The sequence below is a fragment of the Eubalaena glacialis genome, chromosome 3 (assembly GCF_028564815.1).
Source record: "Eubalaena glacialis isolate mEubGla1 chromosome 3, mEubGla1.1.hap2.+ XY, whole genome shotgun sequence".
NCBI lineage: Eukaryota > Metazoa > Chordata > Mammalia > Artiodactyla > Balaenidae > Eubalaena > Eubalaena glacialis.
In genome coordinates this window covers 98875171-98889891 of record NC_083718.1, presented here as the reverse complement: position 1 = coordinate 98889891, position 14721 = coordinate 98875171, and the positions used below count along the sequence as shown (strand labels likewise).

Below are 14721 nucleotides of genomic sequence, written 5' to 3'. Positions count from 1 at the left end.
AAGTAGTTTTTAGCATTAATATTTATTTACACAACTGCAATGCAATGCTTTCAAAGAGTTGTCAATGGCAAACACATAAGCACCAGGGAACCACCATGGGCATCTCCAGGGAGACTGTCATGATGTCCACTCCAGTCTGTTGTCTTCCACTCCTTCCTCCACTCCTCCCTCTTGAACTTGGCCGTCCAATTGGCTGACATACATAATCTTATTTGGGGGATATTTCTTAAATTTAGACTACCCGATGATCCTGCTTCTACTCTCTGGGGGACTTATTAGGATAAGTCAGAGATTGAGAATGTTCCTGTAGCATAACTTTTAAAAAAAATTGTGATAAAATACACATAACATAAAATGTACCATCCTAATCATTTTTAAGTGTACAGTTCGGGCATTAAGGACATTCACATTGTTGTGCTAGCATCGCCACCATCCATCAACAGAATTATTTTCATCTTGCAAAACTGAAACTCTGTACTCAGGCGCCCAGCCGCTGGCAACCACTGTTCTACTTTCTCTTTTCCTGAACTTGACTACTCTGCGCACCTCATATACGCGGAATCAGACAGCATTTGTTCGTTTATGACTGGCTCATTTCACCTGGCATAATTTTCAGCTTTATGAACTGCTGTGGATTGTGGTTGGGGAGGGGCACCAACGCCAGCCCTAGGTAGAGCTGAGAAGTAAGGAGGGGCTTATCCCCATCTAGCCCACTTTCCTGCCTCATTCTTCCCTGAGTTCCCACTGACTTCAGGTCCCTACTCACAGCGAAGTGGCCTCACGCCCTCATCCCATCCCCTGCTTACCTTGAGAGAGCCTCTGGTTTGCTTTGTGTGGGCCGTGTGTCCATGCCTTGGCAGAGGACAGATGGCCACCTCGTCTGACAATCCCGCCTAGATGGAATAGAATAAGGAGGGGATGTATCCTCCAAAGAGGCTCTGCTGCATGGGAGGGAGCTGTGGATAGTGGGCAGTCAAGAACCACAGGCGTCCCTGACGGGGAGGTTCTCCAACCAGGTTTAAGTGCCTTTCAGCCTTCCCATTCCACATGGTGCCAGGCTTGACTGTTTCCCCTTTGGGCCCTGTTCACAAGGTTTTGATGCCTTGGCTTTTGTTGCAAAGTTTTCAGCAGCTTGAGTGCCAGTGCCGGGCCCCAGACACACTTTCACTGAGTGTGACTGTAGCCCACACAGGCTGCCCTCAAACACCAGCAGCCTGGAATACAGGCTACGGACTCAGATTGCCTGGGTTCAGTCCTAGCTTGGCAATCTCCAGGCTATGTGGCCTTGAGCAGGTAACTTCACCTCTTGACGCCTCAGTTTTCCCATCAGTAAAATGGCAAAATAATAATACCTACTCCATTAAGATGTTTTGAAGATTGAAAAACCTACTGCACTAAGTGCTTGACCTGTACCATCTTATTTATGATCACAACCAACCTACTACCCGTGGAAAAAGGCACCCCCTTTCTGGGCACACTGCCTAGCATGAAGAACTTGAGCTAGATTTCAACTTTACTCACACTCTGAGTTGGGCAGCCTTCTGGAGAGCCTATATACACTGTACACAGCAGCCTTGCCATGAGGCAGGTACTTGTGTGTCCCCGTTTTCCAGATGAGGCAGCTGTGGCTGAGAGAAGTTGAGCCCCGTGTGGTGATGGGGTGTGGAATCCCTTCTAGCTCGCCTATTTACTTAGTGCCCGTGCCAGAGAAACTAAGCACCACCTGTGCCGTGGACCACATCCCTTTGGCACCAGCTCATCAGCTTACACCTTGTGCATCTTCCACAGTAGATAGTGACCACATGCCTCTCTAGCACTTAATCTGTAGACCGGTGATACCAATCTCTAGTCTCTAATCTATTACTTTGACAATCATTTAAAAAACTAAGACATGTTATTTGAAAGAAGGGGGAAAGGTGGAAAGAAGCACACATTTGCATCCAGGCACCATCCTGGCTTGGTGATTATTTTTTCATTTCAGCAGTCCACTCATTAACCAGACAGCAAGGACCCCAAACATTGTGGGTCTGAGTGAATCCTTCTTCTGGAGCTGAAAGATCAGCGTTACCAATATTTGGCAAAGCAGATTCCAGCTTTGGGGGTTTTCCCTCTAACTTCTTGTGTTCCCTGGGAGCATTACATGTGGCTGGGTGATTTAGGGGAGGGCAGATTAACTAAAGTGCCCACCCCTCGTTTTCAAACCCTTCCCTTCTTTCCCCGATGAACAGGCAGCAGCCACTGCTTCCTCTGCCCCATTTAAAATTGTGATTTGTGTCATATCTTTGTGAATGGGGAGAACAAGGAATTGTATGCTGGACATACGAATTAAATCTATTCGTGTGTCTCCTTTGTGAATCTGTATATTATGCAGACCGTATGCTCTCAAAGACAGATCACTGGTTAAACTGAGGTACTGTGGGGGAATTGATTTGTTCACAGAACTCTGAATATAATTGAGGAGCGCTGCCAGTTAGGTCTCTGATTTAACTGTCTGCCTAAGCCTACGTCTTGGATGGTGAGATCGCAAAGTATAGTTCAGATTTGAAACAGCTGCAGCAGAGCCAGCCACATTGGGTAGTGTAAATATCCCCAAGTGACATGAAGTAAAGTAGCACATATTGAAAGGAAAACTTTCTAAGGTTCGGAACCACCATTTTCCCAGTAAACCTCCCACCAGAGCGGGACCCAGGGGACACCAAATGAAAGACGATGCAAAGAGAAGCAGGCTTGGCCCATGTGTCTCCAAGAGGCCAAATGCAGTCAGAGTGACTGAAATGATCTGCTCAAAAAGATTAGATGTTTTAACACCAATTCTCAGGCCTCAGAAGCAAGCCTGGCTGCTGGCAGACAACCAACACTGCCTTGCTTAATTTTTAGATTTGGCTGTTAAATTTCACTCAGTGTGAGTTTGTGTTTGATGGGACTTATGAGGGTGGAAGATTTCTGGTAGCAAAGCCTGAGTTCTAGCTCAGTGACTTACCAGCTGTGTGACCTTGGACAAGCCATTTCACCCCATGGAGAGTGTTTACTCATCTGTGCAATGGAGGAAACACCCCCTGCTCTGCTTGCCTTCTGGGGAGTTTAAGGATCAAATAAGATGGTGTTTGGGAATGTAAAAGCACTGTGCAAATGACAGGCATAATTACGTTCGCAGGCAAAAGATTGAATCCGTTCTGCCTGATTCACTCAATTCTCCATTTAATTTACATACTGTGGATTTTACCCCTCTTTCTTGCAGCAAAACCCTTTGGAGAGTATCATTTTTAGACCTGAATTGATGTATGTGTAGTTGCCTTATTTAATCCTCAGAGTCCTCTGGGATGAAGAAAAGAATGGAATTAAGAGGAAAAGTAGATCCAGAGTGATGGTAGCTCAAGGGCACAAAGAATTCCCACCCAGATGTTCTTTCTTTGCTAGATGACACTGACATCTAATCTAAAGCCAAAGCTTCTCATCAAAAGTTAGGCTCACAATTCCCCCAACTCCTCCTCCTCCTCCGCATCTGCTCCCTCTGGATGAAAGTGCCCAGTTTATGCGTTGCTGTCCTGAGCCACACTGGACACAACATCTAGTACCTCTAAGTGCTGGGCAGACAATATATATTTGGTAAATATTTATAATGGAAGACAATAAAAATGGAGCTCTAAAATTGTTCTCTCATCACCCTAAGTTTCTGAAACTACAAATCAAGAAACAACATGTTTGCTGTATTTCCACAAGCCTGAAATAACACTGCTTCTAAGACCAAAAGAAAGCCTATGCTTAGTAGATGGGCCTGGAGTGAATAGCATAAGGTACAGGGAACCCCTAGTGTGTCTAAGGTTCCATGGAAGCCGCGAGAAGCCAAGCTAGCACAGGAGAAATTGAACTGTTTTTTATGTACCAAAAAGAAAGGAAAAACTCCATCAGTTAAAACATGACACGATGCTTCCTTAATTGTGTCAGTTATAAGCCACAACTTGACTTCACAGATGTTAAAATGTGAAAGAAATGTGCATCTTAGAAGAGATGAAAGGCAGTTTATTTACCCCCTCCAAAAAGTAAAGATTTCCTTTTTTGGTTCTGATACATTCTTAGGTTAGCCAACTTCAAACTGTCTCAGTTTTAGCCCCAGCTCCTTGCATCTATATATTATGCAATCATCCTTTCATATGGGTAGAAGGGGGACATTAATTCTATTTTTCTTATGGATACAGTAATACAAAGTACTTTAGGGCTTGAATATAGTTTTTGGTAAGTGAGGATTGTAAAATGCTTATCAGAGCCAAAATCACATTAATTCTATGGACTGTTGTTTATTATGAGATTTAAAAGAGTAAGAAGTGTTGAAGAGTATTTGGCACGTTTATTGTGCTTTCTTTTTCCCAAGTAGTGCTTTCTGTGATTTTTCTTGTGGCTCTTGCTGTTTTATTTAATGCTTGATTTGGCAGTTTTGTTGTCGTTATTCAGTTTATTCTTAGTTCAGGTAAAGCAACTGAACTGTGAGTTTTCATTGCACAGAGAAATTAGGCGTGAATAGGCTCATGTGATGAGAACCCATCACCTGCCTGGGCTAAATGGGACATTTTCATAAAATTCGAGGTGGGAATTCATAGTTTTTCTGGGCAGGAGAGAGCATGAAGAATGCAAGGAAATCAGGGAAATAGAAATACAGCTTTTGTGACAATCCTTTGTAAATTTTTCATGGACCGGTCCCTGCTCATAAATTCTGCAGTTTGGGACAAGAAAAATTCCACCTGTTTGTAGCCTGTTCTTTAGTTACCTTCTCACATTCCTCTGGCCTATCAGGACATTTATACACAACCGCAAAGAGAGTCATTAAAAAAAAAAAAAAAAAGGGTTTCTAGGGACTAGACCATGGCCGGTGGAGAGGAATGATCCAATAACCGTAGCTCCTGTACGTGCTTGATAACAATCATTTGGTTCCATGATGCCTTGTTCCCTGCCGGGGTCCCAGGGCCCGTTACTGTGATGATGAGTGTCAGTAGCCCTCGTACCGGGCAGGAAGTGGGTAGGAAGCTGTTAATGTTTGACCACTACTAATGCACATTTTGCCCACTCTTCTCTCATCTGCAGTCTGAGTACCACTACGAGTACACTGCGTGTGACAGCACGGGTTCCAGGTGGAGGGTCGCCGTGCCGCATACCCCGGGCCTGTGCACCAGCCTCCCTGACCCCGTCAAGGGCACCGAGTGCTGTAAGCAGCCCTGCCTCTCAGCTTTGGCCTCTGCCCCAAGCCTCCTGCCATCCAAGTTAGGCCCTTCCTGACAGTGTGGCTGCCTTGAGGAATCAGATCTCACCCCGCCCCCCTCCCACGCCGTCAGTCCTCATCCCCAAACCTCTTGAGATTTGGTGCAGAAGTGTTATTTCATGGATGCAAACCGGGTATCTCAATTTACTTTTGTTTTATTTTCAGATTTAAATCCCATCAGGGTATAAGGTAAAAATAATTCCGGCTGTGTGCCACTTAGATATTTTCTCTGTTTACATACATTTTCTTTTTTTGGCTGTGCATTTCTCTCCAACCTACACTCACCAGCCACAGTCACTCATTTAGGAAAGATTGTGATTTGCAGTCATTCTTGAAAAAGAAGCCAGAGAAGATAACTTTCTGCAGAGACAGACCTTTATAAAGCACTGGGCATTACTTCAGGGAACAAGAATCTTCCCTGACTGTGGAGCTGACCGTGCAGCCGGAAAGGCAGTGACTTCCCTGCAGCTCCCACCCCACCTCTGGGACTCTGCTGCTACAACTTTTCTACCACTGGCAGCTATTTCCCCTGAGCTGTTCTTTTTAGAAATGCAAAGGGGGGCAGTGGATAACAATAAAAATCAGGAACTAGAATCAAGGAATACTTGAAAATTTGGAAAGGAGACTGAGGGCATTTAAAATCTAAAATAAGCTTAGCCTAGTGCCTGGTTCAGTAGGTGAGCAAATAAATACTTGTTAAATCCGTGAATGGATATTGCTAAGATCTGAGTAGAACTGAGGTGTGACTAATGGAAACAAATGAGCCATCTTCAGTAAACTTGGCCAGCGTTCTTGAGCACCATGTGCACCTGCTATGTGAACCACAAAGATAAATAAGGCACAGTCTCCGCCTTCAGAAGCGTACAGTCTGGTGGAAGGAGCAGACACCCGTTCATCCATTCATTTTTTTCAGCAAACCTTTATGTAGCCCCTGCTATGTCTGTGCCAGTCGCTGAGCCACCGTCCCTAGAGGAGCTCAGAGCCTAGTGGGAGGCACACATCAATATGATGTGTCGTATGAGGTGAAAAGAATGGGAGTTATGGATGCTTAGGGATCAGGAACCGCTGGGAGAACCACTCGAGCAAAAGCTTAGAGGTGGGAGAACATCAGACACATTCAGATAAGAGCATGTGGGCTGGGGTGGAGGCAACACAGGGAGGGGATGGATGGGAGTAGGGTGGAGAAAGGTCTGTAGTGGGAGATCAAGCCGGAAAGTTAGGTTGGGGGAAAATTGGGGAAGAATTTGAATGCCAGGCTGACAGCTTAATTCTATAACCAAAAGTGGGGATGGTGCCTGATTATTTTTTAAATAACAGAAATAATAGTACCTATGAGTGTTTTAGAAAGATACTTCTGACCACCGAATGAGCAAAAACAAGAAACAGGGAACTAGTTAGGAGGACATTGCAATGGCTGAGCTAACAGGTCATGAGAATCCCAACTAGTACGGTGGCAGTGGGACCAGAAAGGAGAAGACAGAGGCCAGAAACTCAAGGGGGAAGTTCAAGGCTGAAGGGCTAGGTGCCATTCAGAGGGGTCAGCATGAGAGACCATGCTCTTCACTGGAGAGCTCTCAGAATGGCTGAGGCTACCCCTTAGACCCCTTAGGAAATGAGACTGACAGGGACAAACCCAAAGTCCTGCAAAAAGGCCCTAAATCTTTTTTTTTTAAATATCAGCTTTGGGAATTCCCTGACAGTCCAGTGGTTAGGACTCGGCATTTTCACCGCCGTGGCCCAGGTTCAATCTCCTGTCAGGGAATTAAGATCCTTTAAGCCGTGTGGTGTGGTTTGGCCAATAAATAAATAAATAAACAGATAGATAGAATAAATAGAATAAAATAATAGCTTTATTGAGATATAATTTACATCAGAAGATTCACCCCTGTAGGTTATAAAGTTCAGTGGCTTTAGAATATTCACACAGTTGCATAACTATCACCACTATCCAATTGCAGAACATTTTCATCACCCCAAAAAGAAACATATCCATTAGCAATCTCTCCCCGCGCCCCCTCCCCCAAGTCCCTGGCACCACAAATCTCCATTCTGTCTCTATGGATTTGCCTATTCTGGACATTCCATGGGAGTGGAATCATACAAGATGCGCCATGGCTCCAAATCTTAGTGGGGGAAGCTCCCAGGTCTCCATCCTCCGCTCCTCCCCCTAGGATGCACACAACCCACCCACTTCTCCTGTGTGGCAGCAGCCTCACCACCCACCCTTGTCCCCACTCTGTGTTCCAGCCTTCTCTTGCAAAGCCGGGGAGTTTCTGGACATGAAGGACCAGGCGTGTAAGCCATGTGCTGAGGGCCGCTACTCCCTTGGCACAGGCATCCGTTTCGACGAGTGGGATGAGCTGCCCCATGGCTTTGCCAGCCTCTCAACCAACATCGAGATCGAGGACAGCACCACAGATTCCACTGAGAACTGCACTTCGTGAGTCGCCCCTCTCCCCACACTCCACGCCCGCCCCCTTAGCCCCACGCCCCCCTTACCTCCCTGCTCTCCGTACTGGGGAGGGGGCTGCAGGGAGCACTCCATAGCCTCCTCTCCTGCTCCTCGGGGTGAGGGCTAGAGCAGGGCCCCACTGGACTGCTGGACGTGACATCCACATCAGCCCAACCTTACTGACCTAAGCTTACCAGCGAATGACAGGTATTTGTGACAGGTGAAAAACACGGGGAGATAGAGACAGGTGGATAAGCTCAACAAGGGTTAAATGGCCCAGTCCAGTTAAAACAAAATCCAACTGGATTCCACTATGGAATTTTGGATCAGCCAATAAACTTCCTCAACTTGATTGCAACACCATGTGCAAAGCCTTGGGTATCTTCCTGGCTTTGGTGCTAGCTTCTAAAACTGGTCTGAGTTTATGGGTTTGGGAGGATAAAGTAGGACCAGAGCTTTGGTCAGTGATGGCTGAGATCTTCCAAACCCTTTGAGACCCTGATGACCAGAAAATTCTCCAGCTCAGAAGGAAATCTTTTCAGTAATTGAAAGGCTCAGCCCAGGGTGCTTACAGAACGGGTGAGCTATCCTTATCAAATCTCTGGATATTTAATTCCAGGGATGGGAGTATCCTATCCCTGGAATTAAATGATGTGCCTTCTATAGTTCAGGCACTATTCTGGATGCTTTACGTATATTATTTTCTCTAATCCTCACAAGAACCCTTGTGACAGTGAAATAGGTATTATTGTTCCCATTACACAGATGAGGAACTGGAGGCTCAGTGAGGTTCAGTGACTTGTCTTTCGTTACCTAGCTTACAACTGGGGAGACTGGAATTCACACCCGGTCCAAGTTTTCCACTGCCCCATGCTGCTACCTTCAAATAACATTTAGTGCGTGCAAGGCAATATCCAGTCCTAGAGAGGAAAAGTAGGGGGATGCATAGATGTAAAAGACAATCGTCCTCTGCTCTCTGTTAAATATTGACAAAGAATACAGGAGAAAAGTACATGAAAGTTTCTCTTATACCCAAGCAATCAAAAGGATAAAAAAGGATTAATTGTATTACACCTGGATTTCTAAAGGTGGGAGCAATGTCTCCCATTCCTATACTTAAATCTCCTAGAAGCGCCATTGTCTGAGCCAGGCAGGAGGCCTCTAACAGTCCAATTTTAATGCTATTTTAGAGTTCGATATTATGAGTCAAAATCATTAGCATGACAACGTTGGCAGCAGAGATAAAGCTGGAGAGGATTCAAGCTGGAAGGAGAGGGAATGTGTGGGTTAAGACAAGCAACCCCCATTTTAGTCCTAACAGAGAATGTGACTGACCCTGGACAAGGCGCAGGCCTGGCTCAGTGGGTCAGTCCCCACGCACGTGAAAGCAGGGTTTCTCCCTGTCTGGGGAAGCAGTGAAAGTCCAGAAATCATTCTCTCTCAGCGAGGCCGGATGTGGGTCTGTTCAAAACGACTTGTGTTTCCACAGCACAGACTGCTTCAGGGCCTGGATCTTAAGGCATCCCACGACATTCCCGGGAGGGGGAAAAAGGAGAAATGGAGAGGAAATGGCCCTCTAGAGAGGGTTTGTGATTTCCCCACCGTGCCCCAGAAAGGCAATAACAGCTGCTATCAGGTCACCAAGTGTCTGGCTTTCCTGCTCGACTGTGTATTTACCTGAATCCAAGCCCACTGCCCCCAAACTAACCCCGGCCAGTGGCGCCTCCCACCTGCTCTGCCTCTAGCGCCTCCCAGCTGGTCTCCGCTTCCACCCCCAGCTTCCTGCAGGCCACCGTCCACTCAGCAGCCAGACTGATCTTCTTAAACACAAGCCCAATCACAGTACTTTGCTGCTCAAAACTCTGGATTCTGTGGATTCCCACTGGAATAAAATCCAATACGTTGTCACAGCCTGCAGGGCCTCTGCCCCCTGCCCCTTCTTCCAGCCTCTCTCCAGTGCCTCTCCTCCTGCTTACAGAGCTCCAGCCACGCTGGCCACCATGCTCCCGCCCTCCTGGCGCCTTTAACACGCTCTTCTCCAACTCTTCCCCCAGCTGACTCCTGCTTCACCCTCGGGTCTCTGCCTAAAAGTGACTGCCTCAAAGAAGCCATCCCTGACCCCACAGGCCCCTGTTACACACACATACATCATCTTGTATTTCTCCTTATGGCACTTACCATAGTTATTACTATGTGATTAACTGTGTGATAAGTTTCTGTCTCCTCCACTAGAAATAGAATGCAAGCTCCAAGAGGGAGGGGGTCAGGGCTGTCTTGTGCTTTGCTGTGTCTCCAGTATCTAACACCTGGCACAAAGCAGACACAAAATAAATAATTGGAAACAAAACAGGCCAACTGAATGGAGTTTCCATGGCAGGATCCTGAGCCTTCAGGGGATCATCCTTGGTCCCTGGGTAAATGTCCCAGGACTAAGGTGATGGAAACAGTCCTCAGATCCAAAACTGGGATAAGCAAAAGGGGATAAGAGTGAAAAGGGAGTCATGGAAAGGATGCTGTACGTTCATGGAGGAGAAAGAACAGAAGACCAAATACAGTGAAGGTGAAACAAGAATGAGAGAAAGCATTAAAAAGGGTCTCAAACTTTGGAAGCTTCTAAGTTTCCTGTACAGTTTCTTCTTTCTAACCTGAATTTATAAACAGTGCTACCCAGTGTGAGCTTGGCAGTGTGTCTGGGTGGCCACTATGTGAGAATTCCTCTTTGAAAACTTGCCTCCCTTTTCCCCAGGGCCATGGCAAAACAAAGCAGGTATAAGCAGATCACAGCTAAACAACCGAGGGCAGGTTCCTAATCTCTTCCATGCCTTGGTGTCCTCATTCTAAGAACCAGTGATAAAAATAGTACTCTTCTTAGAGGCTGTGGTAAGGATGAAATGAAATGATACTTGTAAAGATTTGGAGCGATGCCTGGCACTAGAAATCAATCAAGACATGTTGTTATTATTGAACGTGAAACGATCTCCACCAGGGACAGCTCTGACAAAAGTCAGAATTGTGATGCATTTTGCAAATGTAATCCACTTACGGCATCCTTTTAATTATTCATCCACCTTCAGGAGTTATTTATAGCTGATGCTGTGGCGCACATCAGCTTTAAGTGCTGTCTCTTTTAACAAGGAGAGATCAGTACCGTTAGGTTAGCTGGGTATCTTGGATGAGCTCAGCTTAGGTATTTTGGATATGCTTCCATTTGAGAATAACACTAACTGTTGAAGAGCTGGAAGTACCATGTTATTCTGACAAACACAGGGGGAAAACAGTGGACTAATCTGAGGTCCCCTGAACTGACCGTTATTAATCACTGGAGACCTGGGCTGGTCTCAGGCACAGCAGTGAAATAGTGGGATTGTCTTTGATCACCCATTTCCCACATTCATCTGTTTAATGCCCTGAGTCCCTCTTATGTGCCAGGTCCAGGGCTTAGTGCTAGGGACACAGAAGTTAGCAAGTTAAGTTTGGTCTCTGCCCTCACAGCATCGACAAGCCAGGCAGGAAGACAGGCAATTCAAGAAGAATTAAAGTATGACCAGAAGAGGAAACCAAACTGCAAATAAACTACGAAAAGATGCTCAACCTCACTGATAGTTAAGGAAATAAGATTTAAAGCCCACTGAGACACTCTGTCCTACCGTATCATATTGGCAACAATTTTAACGTCTGACCGTTCCAGATGTGGGGAGGATGTGGAGCAAGAGGAACTGTCTTTCGCTGCGGGTGGGTGCAGTTGACGACAGCCACTCTGGAGCACAACGTGGCCATAGCTGGTAAAGTTGGAGGTTCACATACCCTGTGACCCAGCAGTTCTACCCCCAGGCTTTCCACTCAAATATGCGTAGAGGGAGACGTGCGAGAATGTTCCTAACAAGAGTGTACGCAATAGCAAACAATTGGAAACAATCTAGATGTCCGTCAACAAGTAATGCATAAATAAATATGAGCGAACCATAGAAAGCAATCTTATATACTGGTAAAAGTGAAAGAGCTTTTGTTCACATGTGAATATGGATATGGATGAATCCCACAACCATTATACGTGTTGAGGGAAAAAAAGCAAGTTTCAGAATCCATGAGCACATAAGATATAAAAACATGCAAAATGCTATCATACAGTATATTGTTTAGAAATACATACATAATTAGTGAAGGGCAGAGAACCACATGGGGACGTCAAGCACCAAATTCAGGAAAGTGGTTATTTGACAGTGGGGAAAGGTGTGTGTGATGCGGAGGGGGTTGAGATTAGCCAGGGGTACACCAAGACTTCTGCTGTGTTGCATTTCTTAAGCAGGGTGGCGGGTCTTAAATATTTCATAACATGTTTAAATGAAATACAGGAGGATTGTGATTTTGAGAAAGGGAACAGTGAGAGCTGAGGGCACACGTAGCAGAGGCAGGTAAAGGAGTCAAGGAGGACTTCTCAGATTAGGTGACGTTTGCTCTAAGACACGAGTAGGAATTAAATAGATGGAGGGAGGAGGAAGTTTGTTCCAGGAAGAGAGAACAGTGTGTGGGAAGACCCAGAGGTGAGAGAAAGTTTGGCAGAAGAATTGAAAGAAATGCTGTAGGGCTGGAGCATAGAGAGTGGGTGAGGAGTTCGTAACCCCATCCTAAGGGCAACAGGGAGTCAGAGTTTCAAGCAGGGAAGTGACAGGGTCAGATTTGTGTTCTGGAGGCTCTCTCCAGCCACACTGTGGAGAAGGGATTGGAGGAAACAGAGGACTGGATGCAGGGAGGCGAGCTGGGGCTGATTCAGAGCTGAGGGACATGCGGGGAGGAGAAGGAAGAGCCCTTGGGTAGGGTAGACACAGTAGAGGTATTTAGAAAACAAAATCAACATGCCTTCTCCCTTCCCTCTTCCCATAAAAACCGGTTCCTAGTAGCATCTAAAAGTGGACATTTCAAAACAAAAACAAAAACCAAAAAACAAAAAAATGGGTGGATTAGACTGGATGGACTTCTGAGTTCTGAAGAATAACTTTATCTACTAACTTTCTTTGACAGCTTTGAGTTAGGCAAACCTGGGTTTGAATCTCAGCCCTGTCACTTGCTGGCTGTGTTATACTGGGCAAGGCACTCAACAAGCCTCTGTTTTATCATCCATTAAATGGGGACAAAATTGCATTTCCTCTTACTGATAGAAAGAAATCATGAATGTAAAATATGTAGTTCATCATCTGGGAGATAGTAAGCAACCAATAAATATTATCTACCTCCCCCCTATCCACAACCTTACCTGCCGTCTATCTTCTGGGTAGTTCTGCATAATGTGGAGGTACACCTACCTGTCCTCCTCTTGGCTGTACCTCCAGGCTCCTTGACTTGGAGGTCATTCTTCACTGAGCATTTTCAGGTGTAAGCTTCCGCTTGTGAATCACAAGTCTGGAATTCTGCAGAGACCTAGCAGGACATGAGACCTACATATCGCACAAGCCCTGGTGGGCTGGGCTCCTGACTGTGAACTTGGCTCCTGTTCCCTCACAGGTCCAAGTGGGTTCCTCTGGGTGACTATATCTCCTCCAACACGGATGAGTGCACGGCCACGCTGATGTACGCCGTGAACCTGAAGCAGTCTGGCACTGTTAACTTTGAATACTACTACCCAGACTCCAGCATCATCTTCGAGTTTTTTGTAAGCCCCTGGCTGAGGGGGAAGGTGGGAGGTAAAGACCCTCCGAGGCTCAGATTCATTTACAGGAATCACACGCATAGTCCTGCTCGGGAAGCTTTCACAGTTGTTTTCCCTCTGGAGAGAACTGTAGTCAAAGTGAGCTGAGGCTTCAAGAGGCAAAAAGAAAGGCAGAAGTCAAAGGACCCTGGGGGGAAGAGTAGATAGAGTCTGGGAGTTTCCTAGGTGTTCTGCCCTGTTAGACACGAAAACAGCACGTAACAGCTCTGAGTTACGCATAATTTCTTTAGTGTCAATGTACTGACATTTTGTGTGTGTAACTAGCTCTTGCCATACTTCAAATCTCATGACTTTTGAGCTCAGTCCTTCTCCCATAAGAAGGGCCCTCTGGAGGGCTGGGGCATCGTGGGGTAAGCAACTCATTTCCTTAGAAAGCTGAGAGACTCTGATCTCAAATTCCTGCTGCCTCAGGTTCAGAATGACCAGTGCCAGCCCAATGCAGATGACTCGAAGTGGATGAAAACCACAGAGAAAGGATGGGAATTCCACAGTGTGAGTATCAGAGCAGCCTTCTCCCTGGAGATTCCAGAAAAGGGACCAAGGGCCTTTCCTCCAAAGAGTGCTTCCTCCCCGTCTGGGCCTCCACTCTTCTCTCCCTAGAGGGCAGTTGACTGACAACATGAGGATGCTATAGTTTCTCTCCTCTTGAGTTGACATAATATGGATGTGAACTGACTCGCTCCTCTGGCTTGACCCCAAGAACCAGCAGCTTTCCAGCTTTAAAGGGCCCAGTCTTCTGGGGCTGGGGCATGGATAAATAGAACCAGAGAAGAATGAGGGAGTTTCAGCCACCCTGTTGTCAGTACCTTCAGGTCCCTTCATTGGTCTCAACATAGAAATGCTCATGGTATATGTGACTGAGGGAGAGTGGGAGAGGGCATGAGAGGGTTGTAAGAGGAGCCTTAGAAGGAGAGAGGAGGGCTCCCCTGGTGGCGCAGTGGTTAAGAATCCGCCTGCCATGCAGGGGACCGGGTTCAATCCCTGGTCCGGGAAGATCCCACATGCCGCGGAGCAACTGAGCCCGTGCGCCACAACTACTGAGCCTGTGCGCCTAGAGCCCGTGCTGTGCAACAAGAGAAGCCACCGCAGTGAGAAGCCCGCACACCACAACGAAGAGTAGCCCCTGCTCGCCGCAACTAGAGAAAGCCTGCGCGCAGCAACGAAGACCCGATGCAGCCAAAAATAAATAAATTTATAAAAAAAAAAAAAAAAAGAAGGAGAGAGGAGCTGAGCCAAGCTGGGAGGAAGGGCAACGCTGAGGAAGTTGAGGGAGAGGAGCAGAATAGGCACTGCCATGCAGACTGCAAGGGGAGG

General features: G+C 46.4%; 1 protein-coding gene across 1 annotated transcript in view; it reads left to right on the top strand.

Moving 5' to 3' along the window:
• Positions 1-14721, top strand: part of ELAPOR1 (endosome-lysosome associated apoptosis and autophagy regulator 1) — a 67073-nt gene that overhangs the window by 30754 nt on the left and 21598 nt on the right. Inside the window, exons 2-5 of the mRNA XM_061186224.1 lie at positions 5077-5197; positions 7499-7691; positions 13203-13350; positions 13819-13899. Coding sequence (XP_061042207.1) covers positions 5077-5197; positions 7499-7691; positions 13203-13350; positions 13819-13899 — 543 coding nt within the window. The remainder of the gene's footprint in view (positions 1-5076; positions 5198-7498; positions 7692-13202; positions 13351-13818; positions 13900-14721) is intronic.